General features: G+C 37.0%; 1 protein-coding gene across 3 annotated transcripts; it reads right to left on the bottom strand.

The window, feature by feature from the left end:
• Positions 1-13: 13 nt before the first annotated feature.
• Positions 14-26428, bottom strand: fer1l6 (fer-1 like family member 6). 3 transcript variants are annotated; one of them, XM_067443511.1, is made up of 42 exons: positions 26343-26428; positions 25277-25356; positions 24976-25093; positions 24798-24852; positions 24505-24636; positions 24349-24411; positions 24195-24273; positions 23942-24098; positions 23669-23855; positions 20519-20711; positions 20022-20344; positions 19810-19918; positions 17396-17552; positions 17171-17291; positions 16990-17090; positions 16276-16366; positions 15783-15902; positions 15312-15464; positions 15042-15219; positions 14790-14914; positions 13196-13330; positions 12919-13065; positions 12629-12736; positions 11657-11818; positions 11343-11514; positions 10702-10826; positions 10409-10531; positions 10271-10316; positions 10119-10163; positions 9208-9284; positions 8971-9099; positions 8739-8879; positions 6560-6687; positions 6302-6472; positions 6059-6213; positions 5828-5970; positions 3212-3300; positions 3008-3106; positions 2135-2376; positions 1771-1928; positions 1452-1552; positions 14-196 (listed from the first exon to the last, which is right to left on the bottom strand). In XM_067443511.1, the coding sequence occupies exons 1-42, from the start codon at positions 26375-26377 to the stop codon at positions 16-18; spliced, it is 5454 nt and encodes a 1817-aa protein (XP_067299612.1). In that variant the 5' UTR covers positions 26378-26428; the 3' UTR covers positions 14-15. The 3 variants fall into 3 exon arrangements, 2 of the variants coding, with proteins under 2 accessions (XP_067299612.1, XP_067299614.1); XR_010905007.1 differs by having other exon boundaries at positions 57-196; positions 1782-1928; XM_067443513.1 differs by lacking the exon at positions 10119-10163.
• Positions 26429-26822: the final 394 nt, after the last annotated feature.

Raw genomic sequence — 26822 nt, 5'->3', positions numbered from 1 at the left:
TATATGGGTGTTTAATTACCCATTGACTATCTTACTACTGATTGCCCCTGGTAGGGTGTAGAAGATAAGAACCAGGAACAAGGTCACGATCAACAGCACCAGTCCAGCAATGATGTATTTCTTGTAGTTCCCCCAGATCAGGTGAAAGAAGCACTTGAAAGGATTCATAAACCAGGAGAAGGATGTGTCTGGGCGACTAGAGAAAAGAGAAATAATTCACATATAGAGTAGAACCACCCACACAACCCATAAACAATTTAAATCAGTTTTTTATATTTTTTATTATGTTAAGGAAAAATGAATTGCATCCAAAATAAAAGTTTGTTTTTACATTATTATTTTTATGTATATATAAATACACACATGTATATATTTAAGACAGATTTTATATTTTTATATTAAAAAAATAAAATAAAAATTATATATATATATATATATATATATATATATATATATACACACACACACACGTATATATATATATATATATATATATATATATATATATATATATATATATATATATATATATATATATATATATATATATATATATGTGTGTGTGTGTGTGTGTGTGTGATACATTATATACATGAAAATATTTCTTAAATATATACATGCATGTGTCTTTATATAATGTATATAAATTATACACAGTACACGCATACATTATGTAAAAAATTATTTTTATTTTAGATTTGTTTAATCACGATTAATTTTTCCCCAGAACTATTTTTTTATAAATTGATTGATAACCCTCTTAATAATGGGAATGAACTCTAGGTGTTATAGGGGAAATTCTGTCATTACAATAATTACTCACTCTGATGTCGTTCCAAACCCGTAAGACTTTTGTTTATCTGAAATGAAGATGTTTTTAATGAAATCTGAGAGATTTCTGTTCCTCCATTGACAACTACGCAACTATCAATTTGATTCTTCAAAAAGTTCATAAAGAGATTGTAAATCTAATCCATGAGTTGAGTGGTTTAGTCCAGATTTTCTAAAGAGAATCGATTGCTTTCTATGATGAACAGATTGAATTTATTCACATATAAACATTGATCAGTGAACATAAACAGAAGCTCAAACGTGCTGCCTAACACATGTGAATGAACCTCATTGGTTCTTGCACGTAACGTGAACATGCTTGAGCTTCTGTTTACCACAACTGATGTGTGAGCTGTTGAATGTTTACATGTGAATAAAAGCAGTTTAATTTCACAAAGGATAAAAGAATAAATTAAAACGAGCGTGTCTCTTCAAAAAATGTTGGACTAAACCGCTTAATGGATTAATTTTACGATCTCTTTATGAATGTCTCTCAGATTTCATCAATATGATCTTCATTTGGGTTCCGAACAGGAACGAAAATCTTACAGGTTTGGAACAACATGAGGATGAGCAATTAAATGAAAGAATGTTCATTTTTGGGTGTATTAGTCACTTACTTTGGTTTCTCTAGAGGCTCTGGCTCTTTGCGTGCACGGCCCACTGGGTTTTTCTCTGCCTCTTCAGATGTCACCAGATGGAACTCTGCTTCTACCTTCCCCTATGGAAAGAAATCACTATAATACATACTATAATAGTTTTACTAGGTCACATGTTTGTGTAAATATACATCATATTGTTTTGTACAGAGAAAATGTATATGGACAGTTGACATGCTTCAATTTAGCTAATGCAATTGCATTAAAAATACATTAGTCAAAGTTTCAAAGGTTGCCCATATGCTTAAATTATCATAAAATTATAATTTAAATCACACACTGTGAGTTCACCAGCTTTAATGAAGGGCCACCAGCCTTTGGAGCGTTTCTGCTGAAAGATAGAGATGTTCTCTGTGGTTTCTGTCAGCATTTCCATCTTGCAAGCTTTAGCTGATTTAGCTCCACGTGGAAAGCCATGTAGGTCCAACTCCACTGAGCCTGAGAAAAACATAAAAATGACCATCAGGTATTAATATCAAATATTTTGAGCCAAGGTTTTTTTTTTTATATGTAATTCTGTGTTTCTGCTATTGTAATCTAGCAATGCATCTACAGAACTGGTTAAATTCCATCATGAGAGACTACAGAGCAGTTCTAGGGTGGGTGTGATGCATCACAGATGTTAAGCGAGAGAGATTTCACACCTAGGAAATCATCGGAAGAAAGCCTCTCAAAATCCCACACCTGCATAACAAGGACTGCAGGGATCTTCTGTTCGGTTTTGTCAAGGGAGTAGATGTTTTCTCGCTTTTGTACCACCACCACTTTCTCAGCTGGCAGGTAGTTAAAGGGGAAAACAAAGCGCCAGTTAAAGTTGCCTTCTCCGGTCAGAGAATTGTAATGGACATCAGTTTCCTGGCCGTCATCTTCAAGGCCCTTTAACCACCTGAAGAAAAACGTGAATTTACTGTTATTTTTATGTTGCAGGAAAAATATTCTTAAATTGTAATGTTCTATATTATAATATTAGACAGCATACATAAAAAAACTGTTTCTACACTAGAGTTCAAAAGTTTGGGGTCAAGGTAAAATGTGTAAAAAAAATTGAAGTAGTTTTTTGTAGTTTTTTGAAAAGTCTCATGTTCAACAAGGCTGAATTTATTTAATCAGATATACAGTAAAACAGTAATATTGTTAAATATTATTACAATTTAAAACAGCAATTTTCTTTAAATGTATTCCTGTGAGGGCATCACTCTGGTCTTCAGTCACATTATCCTTCAGAAATCATTGCTCAAGAAGCATTTCTTATGTTCAATGTTGAAAACAGTTGTGCTGCATAATATTTTTAAGGCAATCGTGATTTTTTTTAAGATTCTTTGATGAATATAAAGTTTACAAAATGTATTTGAAATATAAATCATTTGTAACATCAAAAATGTCTTTATTGTAACTTTAGATCAATTTCTTAAAATAAAAAAATCATACTGAGCCCAAACTTTTGAATAGTTGTGTATATTTGGAGACTTTTTCAATATATGAAGAATTTTACGCTTATTGTTAATTACTAATGTTACCCTTTGACGTAAATGTCGCTTGACTGCTGTCCTGTTATGAAGTTGGTGTCCTCTAGTATTACATCTTCAGTGTTCCAGATAATGATTCTCAGTTCATACCTTTATAAAACAAAAAAACAAAAATATATATGTATATGATTGGACAAACCTCTACTTACTTTACTGCTCAACCCAGTAAGATGGATTTGTGGATCTTCAGCTTACCCTTTGGGTTTGCGAGGGGAAATGTCTACAGGAGGGCCAGGATGAGGCATATCCATTGGAAAAATGTCCACCCACATCTGCAGATGGCCCTGAGGACCATGCAAAAGGACAATTATTACAATCACTCTGCCAACTTAAATTGCTTATACTGTCTATGCATTCTAAATATATCTATTGTGCATTAAAAGATTAGTTCACTTTAAAAATTAAAATTTCCTTATTATTTACCCCCATGCCACCCAAGATGTCCATGTCTTTCTTTCTTTCTTGTGAAAAAGAAATTAAGTTTTTTGAGGAAAACATTTCACGATTTTTCTCCATATAAAGGACTTCAATGGCAAACAAAATGTTGAAGGTCCAAATCAATGCAGTTTCAGAGAGCTTCAAAGGGTTTCCGAGGATCTGTGCGATCCCAGAGAAGGAAAAGGGTCTTATCTAGCTAAACAATTGGTCATTTTCAACAAACAAAAAAAGTAAAAATGTATATACAGGTCCTTCTAAAAAAATTAGCATATTGTGATGAAGTTCATTATTTTCCATAATGTAATGATACAAATTAAACTTTCATATATTTTAGATTCATTGCACACCTGAAATATTTCAGGTCTTTTATTGTTTTAATACTGATGATTTTGGCATACAGCTCATGAAAAAAACAAAATCAAAAAAACATCTAAAAAAATTAGCATATTTCATCTGACCAATAAAAGAAAGGTGTTTTTAATACACAAAAAGTCAACCTTCAAATAATTATGTTCAGTTATGCACTCAATACTTGGTCGGGAATCATTTTGCAGAAAGACTGCTTCAATGCGGCGTGGCATGGAGGCGATCAGCCTGTGGCTCTGCTGAGGTGTTATGGAGGACCAGGATGCTTCGATAGCGGCCTTAAGCTCATCCAGAGTGTTGGGTCTTGCGTCTCTCAACTTTCTCTTCAGAATATCCCACAGATTCTCTATGGGGTTCAGGTCAGGAGAGTTGGCAGGCCAATTGAGCACAGTAATACCATGGTCAGTAAAGCATTTACCAGTGGTTTTGGCACTGTGAGCAGGTGCCAGGTCGTGCTGAAAAACGAAATCTTCATCTCCATAAAGCTTTTCAGCAGATGGAAGCATGAAGTGCTCCAAAATCTCCTGATAGCTAGCTGCATTGACCCTGCCCTTGATAAAACACAGTGGACCAACACCAGCAGCTGACATGGCACCCCAGACCATCACTGACTGTGGGTACTTAACACCGGACTTCAGGCATTTTGGCATTTCCTTCTCCCCAGTCTTCCTCCAGACTCTGGCACCTTGATTTCCGAATGACCTGCAAAATTTGCTTTCATCCGAAAAAAGTAATTTGGACCACTGAGCAACAGTCCAGTGCTGCTTCTCTGTACCCCAAAGTGGCTTGACCTGGGGAATGCGGCACCTATAGCCCATTTCCTGCACACGCCTGTGCACGGTGGCTCTGGATGTTTCTACTCCAGACTCAGTCCACTTCTTCCGCAGGTCCCCCAAGGTCTGGAATCGGTCCTTCTCCACAATCTTCCTCAGGGTCCGGTCACCTCTTCTCGTTGTGCAGCGTTTTTTGCCACACTTTTTCCTTCCCACAGACTTCCCACTGAGGTGCCTTGATACAGCACTCTGGGAACAGCCTATTCATTCAGAAATTTCTTTCTGTGTCTTACCCTCTCGCTTGAGGGTGTCAATGATGGCCTTCTGGACAGGGTCGGGTCGGCAGTCTTAGGTTTTGAGTAATGAACCAGGCTGGGAGTTTTTAAAAGCCTCAGGAATCTTTTGCAGGTGTTTAGAGTTAATTAGTTGATTCAGATGATTAGGTTAATAACTCGTTTAGAGAACCTTTTCATTATATGCTAATTTTTTGATTTTTTTTAATGGGTTTTCATGAGCTGTATGCCAAAATCATCAGTATTAAAACAATAAAAGACCTGAAATATTTCAGTTGGTGTGCAATGAAACTAAAATATATGAAAGTTTCATTTTTATCATTACATTATGGAAAATAATGAACTTTATCACAATATGCTAATTTTTTTAGAAGGACCTGTAGTTTTTAACCTCATTTGCTCATCTTGTGCTGCTCTGTGACACACCAGAGATTGTGCGATCCTGTCGGAAAGGTCACACTAAACGTGTTTACAAAGTGCACATGCAAAGACTAATACAAACTGACTATTTTAAAGTTGGAGATGGAGATTTTTTTTGTTTGCTTGGGGCGGCACTTCCTCCTACTTTTAGCATGATCTTTCCGACGTAATTGCACAATCTTTGGCACGTAGCAGAGCAGCGGAAGAGTAGCAATTTAGGTTTTTTAGAAAATGGCAGATGATTTTGCTAGATAAGACCCTATTCCTCAGCTGGGATACTGCAAAGCCTCTGAAGCCCTTTGAAACTCCATTGATTTGGACCTTCAACCCGTTGAATGCAACTAAAGTACATTATGTGAAGATAAATTCTTGAATGCTTTCCTCAAAAACTTAATTTCTTTTCGACTGAAGAAAGAAAGACATCTTGGATGAGGATGGGGGTGAGTAAATCATCAGGAAATTTTCATTTTAAAGTAAACTAATCATTTAAGGTAACATAAACCTCTTACAACACACATTACCTGGTCTATTCCTGGTTTGTCCTTGAGGTACAGTGCGCGAGTTTCGATATGCTCTGGGACAAGTTTACAAGCCCCACTGGTCAACTCAGGCCACCTGTGCAGCACCTTTAGAGCCAAGTGCTCGTACGACTCCACTGTCTGATCTGTGAAGCAGCAGCAAACACATCAATCATTTGGTTAGTAATCAACAATCAACATCACAATGTAAACCAAACCAAAGGAGTGACATACCTTCATCAGAAAATACAGTTTTCCCCGTGAAGACTTTGTTTCCTATGGTAATGCGCCCTGGAGAAAAGTGAGGGTTGTCCAGTCGGTTTTCTTTGCAAAGCTTAATCAACAGGTCCGCTGGCTTGATGCAGTCTCTCCATGCATTATAACCCTCACTAGGTGACATTATCAATTGATGCATCAAGAGTGGGCATCAAACTAACTTGATGAGAAGACAGTAAATGTTACAATATAAATACTCACATGGCATATTCAGTAGGCAGACCGCAAGTAGCGCGATGTCTGCTGTAAAAACGGTTCTCCAAATCGATCTGTGTTTCTCCAATCAAATCATCACCACCGATAGTGTCATAGTCATAGATGAGAATAGTTAGCAGGGATTCCTTAGGGAAAGTGGCTTGAATTTCAAAGGATCTGATAGATTGAGAGAGAATTAACCTCAATGAAACAGGCAGTTAATAGAATTTCAAAGAGAATTTCTCAGTCTTTGTGCTTGTTCACCTTCCAAACACTGGGTTGAGCTGCTTTGGGATGTAGTTAACTCTGTCTTTGATCTCAGTTTTCCCAAGTTTCAGCACTATGTAAGGGTCTGCTTTGCCATCTGGATCCGCAGGATGCAGGTTGAAGGCCTTAACATGCATAAGAGTGTCACAGTTGAGCACCACAAAGACCAGCAAAGCTAGTCACAGACATCGGTTGATGCTCATATATCAAACAAAAATCAATAGCTTAGGGTTGGTAAGACCCCATTTTAAAATAAAAGAAAAATTACATATAAAAGACAAAAGAAAAGTACATTTAAAAAAATAATTTTATTTTAAAAGCATATTTTTATATGTAATTTAATCGTTTGATGGCAAAGCTGAATAATCAGCCTCATTCCTCCATTCTTCAGTATCACATGATTCTTCAGAAATCATTCTAATATGTAGGGCTGCAGCATATCGATTGTTTTTGTTATCGATTAATCTAGCACTTAATCGATCGATTAATCGGATAATAGTTACTTTTTTCTTTATTAAAGAGCAATGTTAAATATATGAGAGAAAATAAGACGTTAAAATTAACATCTAATTTGTTTTCTTTTGAGAAAAATGTAGTTTAAATGAAAAAATTGCATAATAACTGTGAAACTATTTTTTAATGCATACAATTATACAACAACCAATAAACAAAAGTAATAGTAATATAAATAACAATAATGCCTAAAAATAAATAAATGTATGTTGTGCAAATTAATTAACTTTCATGTTTCAGCTTCAGCTTCAGCTCAGGCATGACAGTCTAAGCATAAATGTCTTCTGGAGGCTTTGTGGCTTTTGTAAGAAGCTAAAAATACTGGACAGGAAGGACATAGGCTATTAGAGGTGCGTGGATCAGTTCTAACGTCACTGGATCCGCTGTTAAAAACAGAATATCAACCCGCACCCGATCATCACAAATTCAAATCCTCAGTGTTAAGCGTGATGCTATCGTCACATATTAGCTACACTAAAGTAGGTTGCTTTAAAATAAAATTTGGGGTGAAATTACATTTCTTATCCTAAACCAGGGTTGACAATACATCACACGTATGGAGGAGCAGCCGCTGCAACATGAGAGTTTGTATTCAACTCAGACAAAGTACATCGCACATACAGATGTACATTTTGAGCTAATCATTCATCATTGTAACACAGCTTGTTTTATTAAGTTAGTAGCTATGTATATGATTAAAGTGTGATATTTAAATTACACAAATCAATGAAAGCACGCAGCTTTAAAGCGCAAGTTGTGCGTCTCTCACACACGTTACATGTTCTGATGTTGCGCCTACTGTTGTTGAGAATATTTAAACTATGTATTTCGAAGATATTATCAAGTATATATATAGTCTCATTAAAGATTTCACACACACACACATCAAAATGACGGTGATCCATATGCAAAGCTGCAGACTCCATAGCGTTCATGTGTTTTTGGAGTTGCTCGTATCTCTGCGCAAACGAAACTTAAATGTTCAGCGTCGCATCCTGAAGCTCAACACACAATTGTCTTCATTTAAAAATAAGGAGACTAAATTATATGACCAATGCTGATGCCACTCTCTCTCGCATTGCAGTCTTTGATCTGCAGTCCATTAGCTGAAAACGAAAGTTAAGAACCACACACATTCATTGAGTTTTAACATGTAATGAGAGTTCCGTGTCTTTATTAAAATCAACACATTAATGAGTTAACTCTCATCCACCCGCAATTTTTGGGATGTTTACCCACCTGAAGTGCAGATAACCGCAATCAGAGTACAATTTTTTTTCCGATGAATAATTTCAGCCCTACTAATATGATGATTTAGTGCTTAAGAAACATTTATTATTATTATTATCAATGTTGAAAATTATTTGGCGAATAGTAAAAAAAAAGTTCAAAACAACAGCATTTATTTGAAATGCCTTTTATGTCACTTTTGGTCAATTTAATGCATCCAACAAAAAAAAAGTAGGAATTTCTTAAAAAAAAAAATAAAAAATACTTGGTTGACCAGCATTAAAAGCTGAGTTGTTCTGGTAGCCAAACCAGTAACAGACCAGAAATAACCAAAATCCGAATAAACGACAAGTAACAATTACCAAAAATCAACCAATAAAGTATATCAGTCTGCATCAATATTCCTGTAAAAAAAAATATGAAAGGCACTTACTGCAACTATGTACACACGGATCAGGACCTCTACTGCAGTGTTCGGAGGAATACCCTGGTTTATTTTAAACTGCCCAGAATCCAAATATCCATCCTCGCCCTCCTCATCCATTTCTGGAATCTTGTACAGACAGAACCTGCCCTGATGGCACATTCAATAATGGGAATTCTGTGACCTGGATCTTAAAAAGCCTCAATGTATGTTACGCTTCTAACATGCAAAACCAGTTTACCTTGAACTTCCCAACAAATCTCTCATCAGCAGAGCCGTCCTCCTCATTGGCCTTTCCTCGATAGAGTTCAAAGGTTTTAACCCAGTCGTCAAAAGGCCCAAACTCCGCCTCCAGCTCTTTGTCATACACCTGGAGTGATTAAAAAGTGAGTCTTCATGTCTGTTTGATGAATAAATACAAATATAACGTATAGACAGTATTTTCAGAGAAACCAAGCATTGTAATAACACATTTTACCTGTAATGTTGCAAGCCTGGGCTGTTCTATCACACTCTTGTAATTCACCTCTTTTTTCTTGTCCTTGAGATTTGATGCTAAAGATACCATAGAAAATAACACATCAAAATAACTTGCACACGGACTCTCTTTAAAAGTGATTAAAGGGATTAAAGGTAGATCATAAAAGCAAATATATATGCTTTTATCACTTCCACCAAAGAGCAGTGTACCAAAACAAACCAACCGACCGACTGACAATTTATTCATGCACTGCAAAAATTAGTAAGCTGTTACACACTACCATTCAAAGGGTTGGGGTAAGTAGGATAAAAAAATAAAATAAAAAAATAATAATTGTATTAATCATTTAATTGATCAAAAGTTATAATATAGTAAATACTGATATTTTGGACTTTTTATTAACCAAATCCTGAATTGAATCTGTAATGGTTTTCACAGAAATATTAAGCAGCACAACTGTTTACAAAATCAGCATATTCAAATAATTTCTGAAGGATCATGTGACACTGAAGACTGGAGTAATGATGCTAAAAATTCAGCTTTGATCACAGGAATAAATTACATTTTTAAATAATAATATTATTTCACAATATTTACTGTATTGCAGTCTTGATGAGTAGAAAATACTTTTTTCATGAACATTAAAAAAAATAGCAACGCCACAGGCCCAAACTTTTGAACGGTAGTGTATGTGCATAAAACCCCTAAATAGAGATGCAGACCTGGGCACAATGGGATTGCAAAATGTTTTGTGGTCTCTTGTAAGCAAGAAACTATATAAACAAATTTAATTCCATTAATTTTTGTGCTCATGCACAGTTTGCATGGGGGACAAAACATTCTGCAAACCTGTTGACCGCAGCAAAAGAGGAAGGCCATGCAATGGACAGTCTCCCAGTCATTCTTACCCAGATTGATCAATCCTTCAGAAATAATGTTCTCCAGAGGGATTACTGAAATACATCATAATGTGGGCATGTTTGATTAAAGCTGAAGCATGATGTGTCTACATGATCTAGAGGACAAGACTGATTCTGGAATTAACCCAGATATCACTTACTATTTTCGAAGAGCAGTGGAAATGGATTGTTTTCATTTTGCTTTGCCTAAGAAAGAAGTTGTGGTACAAAACAACTATTTAGCAAAAAACAACTCAAATTAAACCATTTGCTGCTAACAGACATGTTTAAAAGCCCACCTGTTGGACCTTCTGCATTGATGCATAGTATTTTGACCACCAATCAATGACGTTATCAGCAGACTCATCAGCCGTGGTGCGTTTCTTCCTTTTAGTGGATCTTATTTTGCTCTTCTTCGATACCTGGCATTAACAAACAGTTTTATAGTACATTGGTAGTGTGTGTATGCGTTTATGCGTTTTCAGAAATTAGGGGCTTAGATTAAACTGGAGGCAAAAGCTGGAAGTTTGAGCATATTTGGCAATACAGGTGGTAATGTTTTCTCGAAATGCTTAGTTCACTTAAAACAAACCTTAGTGTCCTGGAAGTCTGGCTCCGTTTTAGGAAGAGGATGGATAATCTCCTCGTGCTCTATTTCAATGGCGATCTCCTCTTTTGGTGGTGGCACAACACTTTGCTGCAGAGACAGCTGAGCCACTACAAGCGAAAAAACAAAAACATACATTTAATTCGATTTAGGCAATCATTTTTATTAATTGGTCAGAGTCATTAAGGGATTTTTAACATCAAGGTTAAGGGATGTAATAAAACTACAGACAGATGGAGAGTTGTAACTAAATTCTGCATGATTGAGCATCCCTGCCCGAGACAAATATAGTATATATTGACATTAACTCTTTTGCTCAGCAGCCACTGTGGCCAGTGGTTTTCCAAAATTATTGGCCACGCAGCATTTTTACTGGCCATAATTTTGACATCAATACCATGGGGAAAATTGTCATATAGATTTATATAATTATAATTATATCATATATATAATTCTGCCAAATTATGACAATATTAAAAAATGGTGACTCTGGATCATAATATTTGAGCAAGACATTAAGTATTTAGTACTAGGTGTATAGGTTGGATTGTGTTGACTGTGTTGTCTCTGTTTTATTTTTTATTTATTGGGGATGTTATTGTGATTGTAACTGGGACATGCATCACCTGCTATGTTTCTGGCCTCCTGTTGGGGCTGTTGGATCGATGAAGGAATGTGTTTGAATAATGCCAAGTTGTTGATCATATGACTACCCACTAGTGTGCTCCGTCCAAAGGCCCTCCAGTCTACTACGGTGATGGTGAGAGGAGGGAGGAGGTATTCGTCTTCAGGCAGCTCCTGCAGACAGTGAAACAGAGGCCAGAGACATGCTGAGATCAGCAGAACATCAAGCAAATGATCATATGAGCGGAACGATGGGGACGACACCATACGTGTCAACATTAAACACAGAGCCATGTTGTTGTAGCAGTTGACTTACCACATCAAAGGCATCTACGAGTATTGTGAAGTTCGGGTTTTTCTTGTAACTCTGTATCACTGAGGAGTTGATACCTGCTCCTGCACACTTGATAAAAACTTGAGGCCGATCGACAGATAAGAGCTGAACTTTCTTCAGTTCTCTGAGGCCCCAAAACAAAACCTGCAGTGCACATAACAAACTTAAGAATACTTATATTCAAAAATACAGGCAAAATACTTATAGAGTACACTGAAAAAGCTACATTTCACTTAAAAAGGGTAGATCTATGTCATACATACCAAAATAGAGATTACAAATGTGAAATTAAAACAAATGTGACACCTAATAACAGTTAGACCTGGTATATAGATCAAGCAGTTTAGCCTATAAAAACACTGTTAATATACTAATAGGCTTTCAAGAGATGCCTATAAAGCTAAGAGGAATTCACAACACTTTTGGGAAATGTAGTTGAGTCGAGGTATAGTGGTTTTGACACCAGCAGAAAAAGCTCTGACTAAAAGGTTTCAGAAGTAGATGTCACACATTGACGCATGCAAGATGTTTAGATTGATACAGTGATGTGTACTGGTGGATTTAAACGCGATTCATTTAAATCAGTATGGTATTTTCCTTATACAGTTAAAATAAACAAATAAAATCAATTGTTTGTAAATGATTTTCAATAATAATTGGAATTCAAATGACTTACAGCCACCAATCTCACTAAAATAAAACCTAAATAAAGCATTGATGATCATTGTATGGCATTAAATGGTTCCAGAAATAAAAATCTCACACTATGAAAAGATATAGCAATATGTACAGCAATATGTTTACAATTTACAATATGCTCACTTCTTGAAATCTTTGCATTTTTACAGCTGTCAGCTAAAACTATGTGCATTTATAAGAATGTCCATGAAGTGTTTCCACTTGTTTTGGTTTTTTTGTACTTTACACATAGACAATAAGTTATAGATTGTGCACCTCAATTCTGTACTTGCAGAGCACAGGCCGGATGTATGAAGGTACAGGGATAACCCCTCCATCTGGCTCATCTAAATCAGGGAGTGCATGCTCTCCTGACTTTGAGATCTACAGCACCATGTGTAAGACAAATAGCATATTAGTTTCTGCGTTAGATTATACATGTTTGTAGAACATACATAACTCAATATTAGTAGTAGTAGTAATAATAATAGTAATAAATAACTGTTTCAAACACATCTGTTAATGCATATTACAGACAGTCACGTGTTGTGTTTTTAAGACTGGACCTGAATGAGTTCAAAGGCTCCTAGTATGTCTCCTCCTGACAGGCCGCCACAGAACAATGGGCTATACTGCAGCTGAGGAGGGGAGTATTGTTCCTCTGACAGTTTGACTACAGGAACAGCCACTGTCGACCCCAGGTACTCTGTACCCTGGAGAGAGAAAAGCATTGTGCCCCAATTGTGTCTCAGCTGCATATGAAGCTTAATTCAATTACTGAACCATAAGAGAAGTACTATATTATGTGGTCTACTTAATTGTACGCAAATGTGCTTTCCTTACCACTGCATCATCATCATACACTTCAATCACAACTAGTGGTGGATCCTGGACTATATCATGAAGCTCTCCATACAGAGACACGTTATTTATAAGGATCAGCTGATTCCATGTGGGAGTCAATGTTTGCTTGATGATCTGAAAAAAAAAAAATTTGAACACATATGAATGACCATGACAAAATAATTTGCTTTGTGGCATTTTAATTTGACCAGTTATCTAGAATCAAAAAGAGTATTTGTAAAATAGGTGCTCTCACGTTTCTATACATTTTCTAAACAGTAAAACGTCTTCTATACATACACTATACTGCCAACATTTTTAGAATGCCTGCCTTTACATGTACATGAACTTTAATGACATCCCATTCTTAATCTGTAGGGTTGAATATGGAGTTGGCCCACCCTTTGGAGGTACAACAGCTTCAACTCTTCTCGGAAGGCTTTCCACAAGGTTTAGTTTATGGGAATTGTTGACCATTCTTCTCGCAGTCTCCACTCTAATTCATCCCAAAGGTGTTCTACTGGGTTGAGGTGCAGGCCAGTCAAGTTCCTCCACAACAAACTTGCTCACCCATGTCTTTATGGACCTTGCTTTATGCACTGCTGCACAGTCATGTTGGAACAGCAAGGGGCCATCCCCAAACTGTTCCCACAAAGTTGAGAGCTTGATATTGTTCAATATGTCTTGGTATGCTGAAACAATAAGAGTTCCTTTCAATGGAACTAAGGGGCCAAACCCAACCCCTGAAAAACAACCCCACACCAAAATTCCCCCTCACCAAACTTTACACTTGGCACAATGCAGTCAGGCAAGTGCCGTTTTCCTGGCAACTGCCAAACCCAGACTTGTTCATTGGATTGCCAGACAGAGAAGAGAACATGTCTCCACTGCTCGAGTCCAGTGGTGGCGTGCTGCATCCGACACTTTGCATTGCACTTGGTGATGTAAGACTTGAATGCAGCTGTTTGGCCATGCAAACTCATTCCATAAAGCTCTCTACGCACTGTTCTTGAGCTAATCTGGAGGTCACACAAAGTTTGGAGGTCTGTGGCTATTTGGCGCTGCCCCTGCTCTGTGATTTTATGTGGCCTACCACTTCGTGGCTTGAGTTGCTGTTGGTCCCAACTGCTTCCAATTTGTTATAATACCACTAATAGCTGTCTGTGGAATATTTAGTATTGAGGAAATTTCACAAATGGACTTATTGTACAGGTGGCAACCTAGCACTGTACCACACTTGAATTCACTGAGCTCCTGAGAGTGACCTGTTCTTTCACAGATGTTTGTAGAAGCGTCTGCATGTCTAGGTGCTTGATTTTGTAAGTCTGTGGCCATGGAAGTGATTGGAACACCGGAATTCAATGATTTGGGGGTTGGGGGTGGGTGTCCCAATACTTTTGGCAATGTAGTGTGTGTATACACAGTAGATATATATAGATAGACTGATAGATTTGTGGATATGTAATTGTTACTCTGCGCAATAACAGTATGCATCTAATCTAAATTACTGAAAGAAAACAATATTAGTAGTGCAGTCAACAGTGTCATCTATCAATTTTTTGTCTAGAATGTCATCACATAAACTCATGCTTACACCAGTGTTTTGGCTACTGGAGAGAAAAGACACCCAGGAAAAGGGGTCTGAGAGGCCAGTGTTGTCTGCAGCGATGAGACCACGAGCCTGGTACATATGAGCCCTCAGCTGGAACATGTGGAGCTCTGTATACCAACAACACACAGGGCCAAACAGTAAGACAACATGCGAATCAGTGTCTTACTGAGAAAAATAAATAGAGACAAAGAAAATGAATTCTTTATAGCAACATAGTGTGCTGAGCAGTCTTGCCTGTATAGAGTAAATACTCAGGAGGAGGGCCAGTCCTGCCCTCAGATGAGATGCCTTCAAGTTCAAAGCCCGATGGGAGATTGTCCAACATGTGGGATGAATCTCTGGAAGTTCCCAGCCATAAGTACACATCAAGTTTAGCCTGGACGGTCCACCCCGGTCCACGCTTCCCTGGAGGCTGAAAGTGTAAATATGTAATGAGTGTTTCCTTTTAAAAGTCAGAAGATAAAGCTAGAGCTTAGCATTTGATATCGGAGTTCAGAGTCAGACCTTGAGGAACAGTGTCTTGATCTTCCCACAGTCTCGGCCTCTCTGATCAGGGCTTTCAGAGAAGAGCAGGTGACGAGCAGGGATTCTGGCATACGCCAGACGCTTGTTATTACTGACCAGACACACAAACACATCTGGTATAGTGTGTTGAGGCTGAGACGGGCATGAGATGAAGAGGAATATTAGTAATGATCTAGACATACATTAGGTAACACTTTATTTTAAGGTGACATAGTTACATGTTACTACTTACTATAGTAATAACAGTAAATTATGCATAATTACAAGTAACCTATACCTAAACCAAACCCTAACTGTAAATCTATTTTAAGTATATGTAGTTAATTAATATTACTCAGTACTTATTTAAAAAAAGGACAATGTAACTACGTCACCTTCAAATAATGTAACCTTACATTATACTTATGAGAGTTCAAGGATTTGTGTATAGCAATGACACAAAACAACAACCTCTTCCACCAGAAATCTCAGTTTCTTTTTAATTTTCTGGACTTCCAGCAGCATCTCTTTTACAGTCGGAGATCTCCTCTTGGGCTCAAGGAGTCCTCCTGCTACTTCAGTCATACTTTCCTGAAGCGCAGCAAATAAAACCAAAGATTAGCCAAATATACATACACAACCAGTCAAACATTTAAATATACTTGACAGATTTTATGTTTTTGGAAATCTTACAAATCTTTTTAATTTAAAAGGCATACTTATCTGCTTGACAATAGTTTGTAGACAATTAAAAAATGCATCTACAAATTAATTTCATTACACAATTTTTATTACATTTTGGTGTTGAAATAAATGAGTTCTGAGGACTAGATAAGAGCACGAAAAGCAGTGATGCGCACTAAAGTCATAAAGGAATAATAAAAGACAGCTCTTCAGAAATTTTACAAATATAGTTTTTATTTTTTTAAATAAAACAGCTTATGAGAGCATAAAAGAGACCCACCAGCTCCTGTTTGCACAGAGTGAGCCTCTTTTTGTCCAGTAAGGTCAAGTTGCTTCCCTTCACCTTCTTTTCAGCAAAAACAATAAACTCCCTGAAATACACAATGTTACATCCAGTTGTAGAACTGTATTAATGAGTATATATTAGGAAGAAAGGAAGCATTTATAAAGGGATAGTTCACCCAAAAATGATTTACTTTATATTTTTCCAAACCTGAATGACTTCAAAAGAAGCATGTTTCCAACTGTTTTTTGTACATTCAAAGAAAGTCACTGTGGTCCAATTAAACATTAGACCACATTGACTTTTATTGTATGGACCAAAAAAAGAAAAGGAAAAAAATAACTGGACCACAGAAGAAAGTTAAACAGGCTTGAAACGACATGAGGGTTAGTAAATGATAAATAACAGAATCATTTTTTTTTGGGTGAACTATCATTTTATAGGGCTCATGAGGCTTGTGTACTATTAAGACATTGTAACTAAATTAACACAACAGTGACACCTATTGGGTGTTCAGAAACTTGGTTCACCCTGTCACGTCATAAGGTAGGCTCTACTACATTTTAAGGGGACCTCTGGAAAAATAATTACAATAATAATAATACATTTAAAGTCTTTGACCTCTACTAATTGTAATGAGTGCAATGGGTTTAGCTTTGTTCTGATATCACTAAATATCTCCGTTAATTCCCTTAGGGTCTTTAGACCTACCTGGCATCTCTTCTAAATTCCTGAAGAACATGGTGCATTAGAGTCCATGCCTCTGGAGACAACATTTTATCCAATTCTGTCACCTTAGCGATTCCCTCCTCCTGACAAACCAGGGAAATACCAGTGTGATCAATTAGTAGTTCATGCGGTTATCTAATAAAACTGTTGAAGGCTCACATACAAACATCAGGGCAATTGTGTCCAGCATGTTGGCGTGATGAAGTCGGTAAGCCCGATCCTCCCAGCTGCCATAAACATACACACAGGGCTTTTGCGCTTTGATGGGTAAGTGCATGTAGTGCCTGCCCAAAACAAGATTATGAGTCCAGTTTTGCTAATGCATAAAGTATTTCCCATTATTTAATGAAGGTATAAACTTCAAAAAGTGTTGTTTGTACATGAGCACCTCTGTGCATCTCCGAAAAGAGGTCTCTCTGGTGTTGTAGTGGATTTGCACGTCATTGTTGCTGCAGTGTCCAGAAGAGGAGTGGTAACTGACACATCTTCAAGCCTTTTCTTTGAAGGAGGAGGTGCAGTGCCATCAATCAAGTTCCCAAAATTACCTGAATAAACAAGCACACATTTAAAGGGGTCATATACCATCACATTACTGTTAGCTCTTGGTAATAACAAATAACGACATATAACGACAATAACAACATATATCATGCCTCCTCAAAATATATATATATATATTAAAAAAAAGTATATATATATATATATATATATATATATATATATATATATATATATATATATATATATATATATATATATATATATATATATATATATATATATATATATATATATATATACAGATACACACTCACCTAAAGGGTTATTAGGAACACCTGTTCAATGTCTCATTAATGCAATTATCTAATCAACCAATCACATTCAATTTATTTAGGGGTGTGGTCCTGGTCAAGAGAATCTCCTGAACTCCAAACTGAATGTCAGAATGGGAAAGAAAGGTGATTTAAGCAATTTTGAGCATGGCACGGTTGTTGGTGCCAGACGGGCCGGTCTGAGTATTTCACAATCTGCTCAGTTACTGGGATTGCCCACAACCATTTCTAGGGTTTACAAAGAATGGTGTGAAAAGGAGAAAAAAAAAACATCCAGTATGTGGCAGTCCTGTGGGCAAAATTGCCTTGTTGATGCTTGTTGGTCAGAGGAGAATGGGCCGACTGATTCAAGCTGATAAAAGAGCAACTTTGACTGAAATAACCACTTGTTACAACCGAGGTATGCAGCACAGCATTTGTGAAGCCACAACACGCACAACCTTGAGGCGGATGGGCTACAACAGCAGAAGACCCCACCGGGTACCACTCATCTCCACTACAAATAGGAAAAAGAGTGAGCTTGTACATTTTGCACAAGCTAACCAATATTGAATAGTTAAAGACTGGAAAAATGTTGCCTGGTCTCATGAGTCTCGATTTCTGTTGAGACATTCAGATGGCAATCAGAATTTGGCATAAACAGAATCAGAACATGGATCCATTGTGCCTTGTTAGCACTGTGCAGGCTGGTGGTGGTGGTGTAATGGTGTGGGTGATGTTTTCTTGGCACACTTTAGGCCCCTTAGTACCAATTAGGCATCGGCCACCGCCTACCTGAGCATTGTTTCTGACCATATCCATCCCTTTATGACCACCATGTACCCATCCTCTGAAGGCTACTTCCAGCAGGATAATGCACCATGTCACAAAGCTTGAATCATTTCAAATTGGTTTCTTGAACATGACAATGGGTTCACTGTACTAAAATGGCTCCCACAGTCACCAGATCTCAACCCAGTAGTGCAGCTTTGGGATGTGGTGGAATGGGAGCTTCATGCTCTGGATGTGCATCCCACAAATCTCCATCAACTGCAAAATGCTATCCTATCAATATGGGCCAACATTTCTAAAGAATGCTTAATTAATTATTATTATATAAAACATATATAACAGTATCATAATTTTGAATATCATAATCTGATCAATGACATTTAGTACATTTCACCCATTACATTTGGTTTCAAAGGCAAGGCTTAAGTTAGTCCCAGACCAAAATGCATGTATGAGGTGTTTTAACTGAAAGCATCAGTTTTCTGATGTAATTGCATGTATAGACTAAAATAATTCTATATAAAGCAATTTTAACTTTTTGTATTTAACATCAGAATGTAACATCTAATGTTAAAATGTATGTTTTTAAAATGTAACCTTCTCCCTTTAATAACTTTGGTCAGTTTAAGAATAATTTTATAGAATAATAATAATTTGTCTATCCTTGTGTTGTTTAATTGGTCGAGGTTGATATGGGATTTAGAAAGTAATTAGTAATGAGTTATTTTTTTAGAGATAATAATCAGCACATTAATCTAATTACACTGTTGAAGATGTAAATAGTAGCCTGTAATTAATTACTTTTTTAGAGTAACTTACCCAACTGGAGTACATTAGTTTAAAAAAAAGAAAAGAAGTAATTTAACTACAAAAAATATATATTTATCCATGTCCCACATATTGTGTAAAACCACATTTTACAATTGACACTAAAAAAGTTCTGCTTTCATCAAGCTCAAATGTTCAACCCTGTTACTGAAGTTATTTATTGAAAAAAACTGAAGGAAAAAAAACAGAATACTGAAGATACATACACCAGATACTGAAGGAGGGGGGGGGGGGGGAATTCTGAAGATTAAGCAACCTATTGTACCATTACCAGAACATTTTTTTAAATTTAAGTTTCAGACCCTATTTTGAACCTATTTGTGTAAAGTGGAATTCATGTTGTTGACTGTATAAATCCTTTTCTGTTTACCAATGGTGAACTCAAGGCTGATAGGTCTATCACCGATTCTTCTGTCAATCATGGAAGCATCGAACACACAGCCAAAGAGCAGGAAGGTTTCCATGTCTTCATCATTGACCTAAATGCAAGTTAAAAAAATGACTTGGATAGCTTAAATATAATGGAAATGTATGTTTGAAGATTGGTAAAAAAAAAAAAATGAAAGTGACTGCAGCAAACACCTTCTGTGTGGGCTCCACTGGCATCACCTCAGGTCCTATAGTTTTGGACTTCTCCTCCTCACCTCCGGCTCCTGTCCCAGTTTTGGGATCTTTCGCCAAAGCTTTCCCTCCCTTGGTATCTTTCAGACTGATCTTTGAAAGCAGGGATTTAGATTCAGCACCTCCAGACAGGATCTCCACACTGAGTTCTATGTAAACCCTGCCTCTGTAGGACACCCCCTCTCCGACACCTTCGTTCAGCTCCTGGCTGTCGTCCACCAGTGTGGAATTACGAAGTGAGCCGTAAAGGTTGATCCATGCTGGCCCAAATGTGGGCAGGAAACCTTAAGAAGAGCAATGATTGATGAAAGAATATGGGAACTAACTACCATCATTTGTTTGCAGATGCCACTGGGTTTGATATTTTAATATCGTTTTTCTAATACAATAAACATTCAGACATTTTTAAATGTGACATTCAAATACTTCAATTTGAAATCATTCAAAAAATGACCAACCATTGTCTCCATCGTTGTCGTTTGAGATGGTGTGCAGATCAATGTAATGAGTCCCAATGGCCACATCGTTCATGCTTCCTTCATCCAGAACTCGAATTTTCAGTCTTTGACACAGTGGGGGAAACATCTCCTTAAAAACCACTTGCTCGTTCCATACTGGTTCTGCTGTGCTCTTCTGAGTAGACGTTCTGCCCTTTATATCATGAAAGAAAACAAGTGTCAGGAAGACATTTCGGAAGACACGGCTCTTGCTATATAGACTTTATGCGCCAGAGAAACAAGAGCACGGCCATCTTTAGAATATTTTTTTCCGGTACATCTGCATCGCTGTCAAAGAATAATTAAGCTGGTGAAGAGGATTTAACGAAAGTTGTCATGAGAATTGTAATGTTCGAAGCTGATGTTATTACAAATGTCAGTAGACTGGGAAGATTTTAACATGAGTAGTTCATTCATATATCTATAAGATCTTACTTTCATGCTGTGAAAATACAAACAGGAGGACAGAACACAACGAGCGCAGTGCTTAAATGGGGCGGGGGCTACAAAAGGTTTATAACCACACATACTCAGGAGATGTAATGCTGAAAAAAGTAACAAAGGCACAGGTCAGTCACACATGACATGATGCATTCTTGCACTCAAAAGCACAAGACACCGCACATCAGACAGGAAAGAGGAAAGGGAAAGAGCGTCATGCTTGAGACACGTGACATTTGAACTTTTAAACTTGCCGTCTGATGCCACAAAATGAATCAAAATTACCTGTTGTCGTATGAAAGCATATACGTAATGATTACACATTTTGTGTTTGACCTTTGGAAAAACATAGGCCGCCTTAGGTTTGTAAAGAGGGCAGTGTATATTGTTAGCTAAAATTATTAAAAATCGTTTTTTTCTCTCGATAGTAATGAAATAAAATAGTTAAATAATTAAATAAAAAGCCTATAAATATTAATGTAAAACTTAAAAATAAAATATAAATAATGATAGTTAGAAATTATGTCTTGGCAACTAACTGAAATAAGTTGAAGGACTAACATTTCTTTAAAAAAAAAAAAAAAAAACTATAGGCTATAGAAATATTTAAAACAAAACAAACTCATAAAAATGAAAACAACATAAAATTACTAAAAACCTTAACCCTAAAAACTGAAATCAAAATTAAAACATTTTGGCGAAAACCCCTCTTTTGGCGTTAAAGAACTGTCAGGATTTACTAAAGATGCGCAGTAAAATGTTTCGCTAAAAAGGCATGGCTAGAGATAGAGATTGAATTATGTAAAGTGATTTAGGTTTTCACGCATCAATTTACTGGTATTTGCGCCCTTTTTACAGACATATTATGCACAATTCATAGTTAGGTAGTTGTGGTTAACAGGATAACAACGCTTTAGTGCTTTTTAAAAGTTAAGAACAGTACATTGCTGTCAAGTCAAGAAACATTTCGTAGTAATTTTCAAGTTATAAATAATTTTCATTCATATAAACTGGCGTGAGCGCAATGAGGATGAAAGTGTTGGCATAGCAAAGAGATACTTCCCGCCTGTGTGTCCTACGAAGGACATCTCATTTAATTCTGATTGAGGACACTCCGTATACTGCATCCTACACAGGACGTGTCCTCCGGAGGACGCAGTCTTCGAAATTTAACGAAATGAGACAGCTATAGCCTTCAAATGCGACCTCCGGAAGACACAGCCTTCTGAAATGAGACACAGCTTGTATCATCTAGTTAGAGCAGTGGTTTTCAAACCTGTCCTGGAGTACCACCAGCCCTGCACAGTTTGTATGTCTCCCTCATCTAACACACCTGATTCAACTCATGAGCTCATTAGTGGAGACTGAAAGACCTGAAATGGGTGTGTCAGATATTGGGAGACATACAAAATGTGCAGGGGTGGTGGTACCCCAGGAGAGGTTTGAGAACCACTGAGCTAGAGTATAACAATGCCTGCGCCAAAACATTACAAATGTTCTGTTGTTGGATATACCAAACATACGAGTCATAGACTCCCGGCATCCAAGCCACTAAGGAGAGACCATGGTTAAATTAAATTTTTAAATAGAAAATGTGCCAAAGGATGTCATTAAAATGTTATATATTTGCGCAAATCATTTTACGCATGACTGCTTCACCAAAGAGTGCCAGTACAACGCTGAATTTGCAAAAAAGTTGTTTCTGAACGATTGCTCAATACAAACGCTTCGTGCTCTAACTTCACATCCAGAACAAGGATGGCACTTCATATTTGTTTGCAAATTCCCTTTCGGAATGAGGTTATGCTAAAGTGGCTAAAGTTACCATATTTTGACACTATTCACAGAGACTAGAGCTAAGTCATTAGTTTTATCCCGAAAACGCTCACCATTTGCGCAATTCATAAATGCATTTATTATGCATTGTATAGTCGGGTGACAGATGCGTTATTGTTCCACACAAGCACCTATACAATAATTTATAGATTAACATGATGGTACATGCTAGTCGATGAGTTCAACTTAACATCCACTAACCATTCAGAAATGTCAAGGTGCAGTCTTATAGTTGCAACCTCTTCCTGAGTCTCCCCATCTGTGTCCGACTCCGGTTCAAACATATAAGACTGCACTCCACAACTGGTTATTTCTGACATTTTGGCTGAGGGAGATTTGCTTTGTTGTTAATGGAATATCTTGAGATTGAAAGGATATGCACTCTTCTGGAAGGCAGGCGGGGTGCAGCAGCTCATTTGCATTTAAAGGGACACATAAAAATAGCATGTTTCTGCCTAACTACAATGGTTTTTGCTCTCACCCAAATAGGGGAAAATTGGACAAGCTATAATACATTATCTGGCGGGTATTTTACGTTGAAGCTTCACATACACATTCTGGGGACACCGGAGAAATCTTGTGAAAGGGGGCATAAAACCTCACCTTTAAAACAGACGCTTATTTGCACTGCTCTTGATAGATTGTGTTGGTCACTATGGAAAGATCCAACTGCGTTTGTGTTCTTTAATTTTCATGTTGTCAGTAGATCATACGCAGAACTTTCCACTGCCATCAGCGCTTTTTTGGAATTGCGCTCTCATGCTAATTTGCCCTGTGTAAAAAATCTGGCACTATGTGTGTGTTTTTTGTATAAGCACTGGATTGTGAGCTTACAACTTGACCGAAGAATGACACCTCGACGTAAGGATCTATGAGGGCTGTCGTGTCTCCAACAAAGGCTTTGGTCACATTGGCCATAATACTGGAGTTTATTCTGGGAAGACCTTCTGCTCGGTAAACGATCACGTAAAACCGAGCCCATGGCCGTTCAGGGTTCAAGCCTTCAGGAATCAGGAGGTTCCTGGGGAAGGACAAGCGTTTTCAATATCATGAGATCCATTCAACATTGAGTCTTTATTATGCCATTAAAAAAAACATAAATCTTACTTTTCTATTTGTTCCTCTGCATCACTGAACTTCTGGGACGGTAGTGCAACATCTCCCTTTCCTGACACACTGATATCACACTTCAAGTGCCCTTTCACCCCCGTACGGATGTCAGCGGGGTCTGTGAGTGTGGCCCACTTATTGATGAACTGATGGCCTGGCACAGAAAGGGCACGATTTATTGTTTTATAAGCAGAATAACCAAAATTTTAAATCTCTAGTTTCACTATCTCTACTCTCTCCAAGCATTTACCAGGTTGGGAGTAAACCGTCCCAACATCAATCTTGAACATTCCCACACAGTAGCTCTTCATAATCTTTGAGTGCATAACCTTTGGGAAAAATACACTAATGTGAGCTCTGTCGGGTCATGAGAGGATACACATTTTGTTTACATATCTACTTACTGATAGTTTGATGACTTTGTCAAAAAAGATGTCTTGATTGCAAAAGAAGTCAAACACAAAGTACTGTTGGGCATGAGAAGACCATTGTTATCAAAATGATTGCCATTAATACTATTATTTTAGAAAGTATCCAGGAGTTGAAGACAGCATAATCACCTCGTTGTAAAAGGGAGCATTGGTTCCTTCTTTCACAGATGTCTGCTTTTTCTCATCTCCTATTTCAATCACGACAGTAGGATCTATATTATCCCCGACCAGCTGCCTAGCCTCTGTTATATTGATGGAGATCTTAGGAAGAGCATAACAGATATTTGGCAATCTTTCAATACTAAGAGTAACAGTTTTAGCAAAACAGATCCAAATGGCAACTTTTGCTAAAGTTACAGCTCTTGATTTCTCAATGTTAAGTGGTCTCTCTTTTTTTTCCAGAACTGTATATTGAATTCTACCTGGAAATTTTGTGGCTTGCTTTCAGCTTCCAAGATCCTGGCCACAGGTTTGCACCTTTTAAGCACAAAAAAACGAAATTTTATATATATATATATATATGTGTGTGTGTGTGATATAGAAACTACAAGAAAGAACACATTACGCTGTGCAAAGATTGGAGAGGAAAATAAGAATTGCCTCTTAATATGAGCAATCTGTCTGAAGGAAGCATGTGCCGAGGTGGACGCTTCAGCGAGTTCAGGCTGTGGTACGTCTACCACGTCTGGATCGGCAGGATTACTTTCCGACTCTGCCTCTAAAATATAAAGATTAAACCAGCTCAGTCAGAATTTGTTTACAAGCATTTCTGTAGTACTCAGGATCAGTAGCTATATGTCTGAATTAATGGATTTAAATTCCGTGTCAACAAAACCATGCAGTTAATCCGCATGAAATGTTCTTTACTTGCGTAACGTCGTGTTTGCTTTCATGGCCTTACCCAGAGCACTCTTGTTTGCAATTACAACACCCTTGTGTCCTTTCCTATGTTTCTTCTTCCCTTTTATTCCAAACTTTTTGCTGCAAAAACACATTAGAATATCAGATCATTAAGTAACTTGTCCCAGTCAAACCATACTGGGTAACACTATTTTAGTGTCCTTGTTGCATGTTAAATTGTAGTTACTGTAGTAATAACAATAAATTATGCATAATTACATGCAATTAACGCCAACCCTCTAGTAAGTATAAGTAGTGCATTTATTTTATTACTCAGTACTTAAATGTATAACTACACTGTAAGGACACCTTAAAATAAAGTGTAACTCCATACTGTAGATCCTCTTTTTTGCCTTTCAGCTTATCCTAAATATTTCTTATAACAATGAGCTCTAGTAATTAAGAATCAGGAATATAAAGGTTGGAAAAGTTTCCAGTTGAAACTAAAAGCATCATCATTGGGCCTGTGAGCAAGTTACTTCTAAATTTGTAATCTTGTTTTTGACAGAAGCATCGGCTAAAAAAAAATGACATCACGTTTGCTTCTCCATTTCTGTCACCTGATGGAGTTTAGGCTTCTTGCCTCAGTCACTTTGGGTTTGCTTGCCTTGGGGACACTTAATATACAGAAACATTACTGATTTAACTGCACACACTATTGAATGAGAACAAAACCTCAACTGAATAATGACAGTATCGTCTTCTGCTTTATATAGCTGAATCTGTTCTGATTGCTAATACTTATTTCAACGTTAGTTATTGCGCTTAATTAAAAAAATCACTTCACTGAACTGAGCTAAATAATGACAATTATCTGCTACAGCTGTTTTACAGCAGAATTTGTCTCATAGTTTATGAAGTTTGCATTTTTAATTCTACTTAAATGTTTATTATAGTAAAGCTGCTTGAACGTTTCGAATATTTTCTAAAAAATAACGGCATAAAAAATAAAGGTGACTTGACATTAAACTACTGTTTTGCTTGTAATGCAACCTGTGCTATTCAGAGAACCAATAAACAAGTACAACACCTTTTTGAAAAAAAGAAATGCTCCCAGGAGAGCTTACCCATGAGGTCCAGCGCTGTCTTTATCTCGGTCCATTCTTTCATTCAAGGGAAAATATCCAGATCAGAAACTGTGACTGTAACCCACTCCATTCAGCGAGACAGTGAGTGCACTTCCTCCCCAAACGTCTGTTTGACTTTCTGTTGCTGAACGATTGCATTACAAACAAGGGTGGAAGACTCTGGCATGTGTGTTTTTAGGAAACTCAATTAAGCCATATACGGCATTTTAAATTTCAGAATTAAATGATTGTGACATCAAACACTTTGCAAATAAAGATATGTTGTATTGTAGTGTTTAACATGTTAACTATATAGTATTACAGTTAAAGAAAAGAAAGAAGTGCGCACTTAAACAACCATTCTCCCTTATCAGATTGAAAATATCCCTGAAGACATAAAGCAACATTTGGCAGTCCTTCTCCAGCTGTACTTTGGTGGTATCACTTTACAGTAAGTTTTTATACATCAGTTAATGCAAT

The sequence above is a fragment of the Pseudorasbora parva genome, chromosome 5 (genome assembly GCF_024679245.1).
Source record: "Pseudorasbora parva isolate DD20220531a chromosome 5, ASM2467924v1, whole genome shotgun sequence".
In the NCBI taxonomy this organism is placed as follows: domain Eukaryota; kingdom Metazoa; phylum Chordata; class Actinopteri; order Cypriniformes; family Gobionidae; genus Pseudorasbora; species Pseudorasbora parva.
The sequence above is the reverse complement of the archived record's forward strand: the minus strand, read 5'-3'. Positions and strand labels throughout refer to the sequence as shown.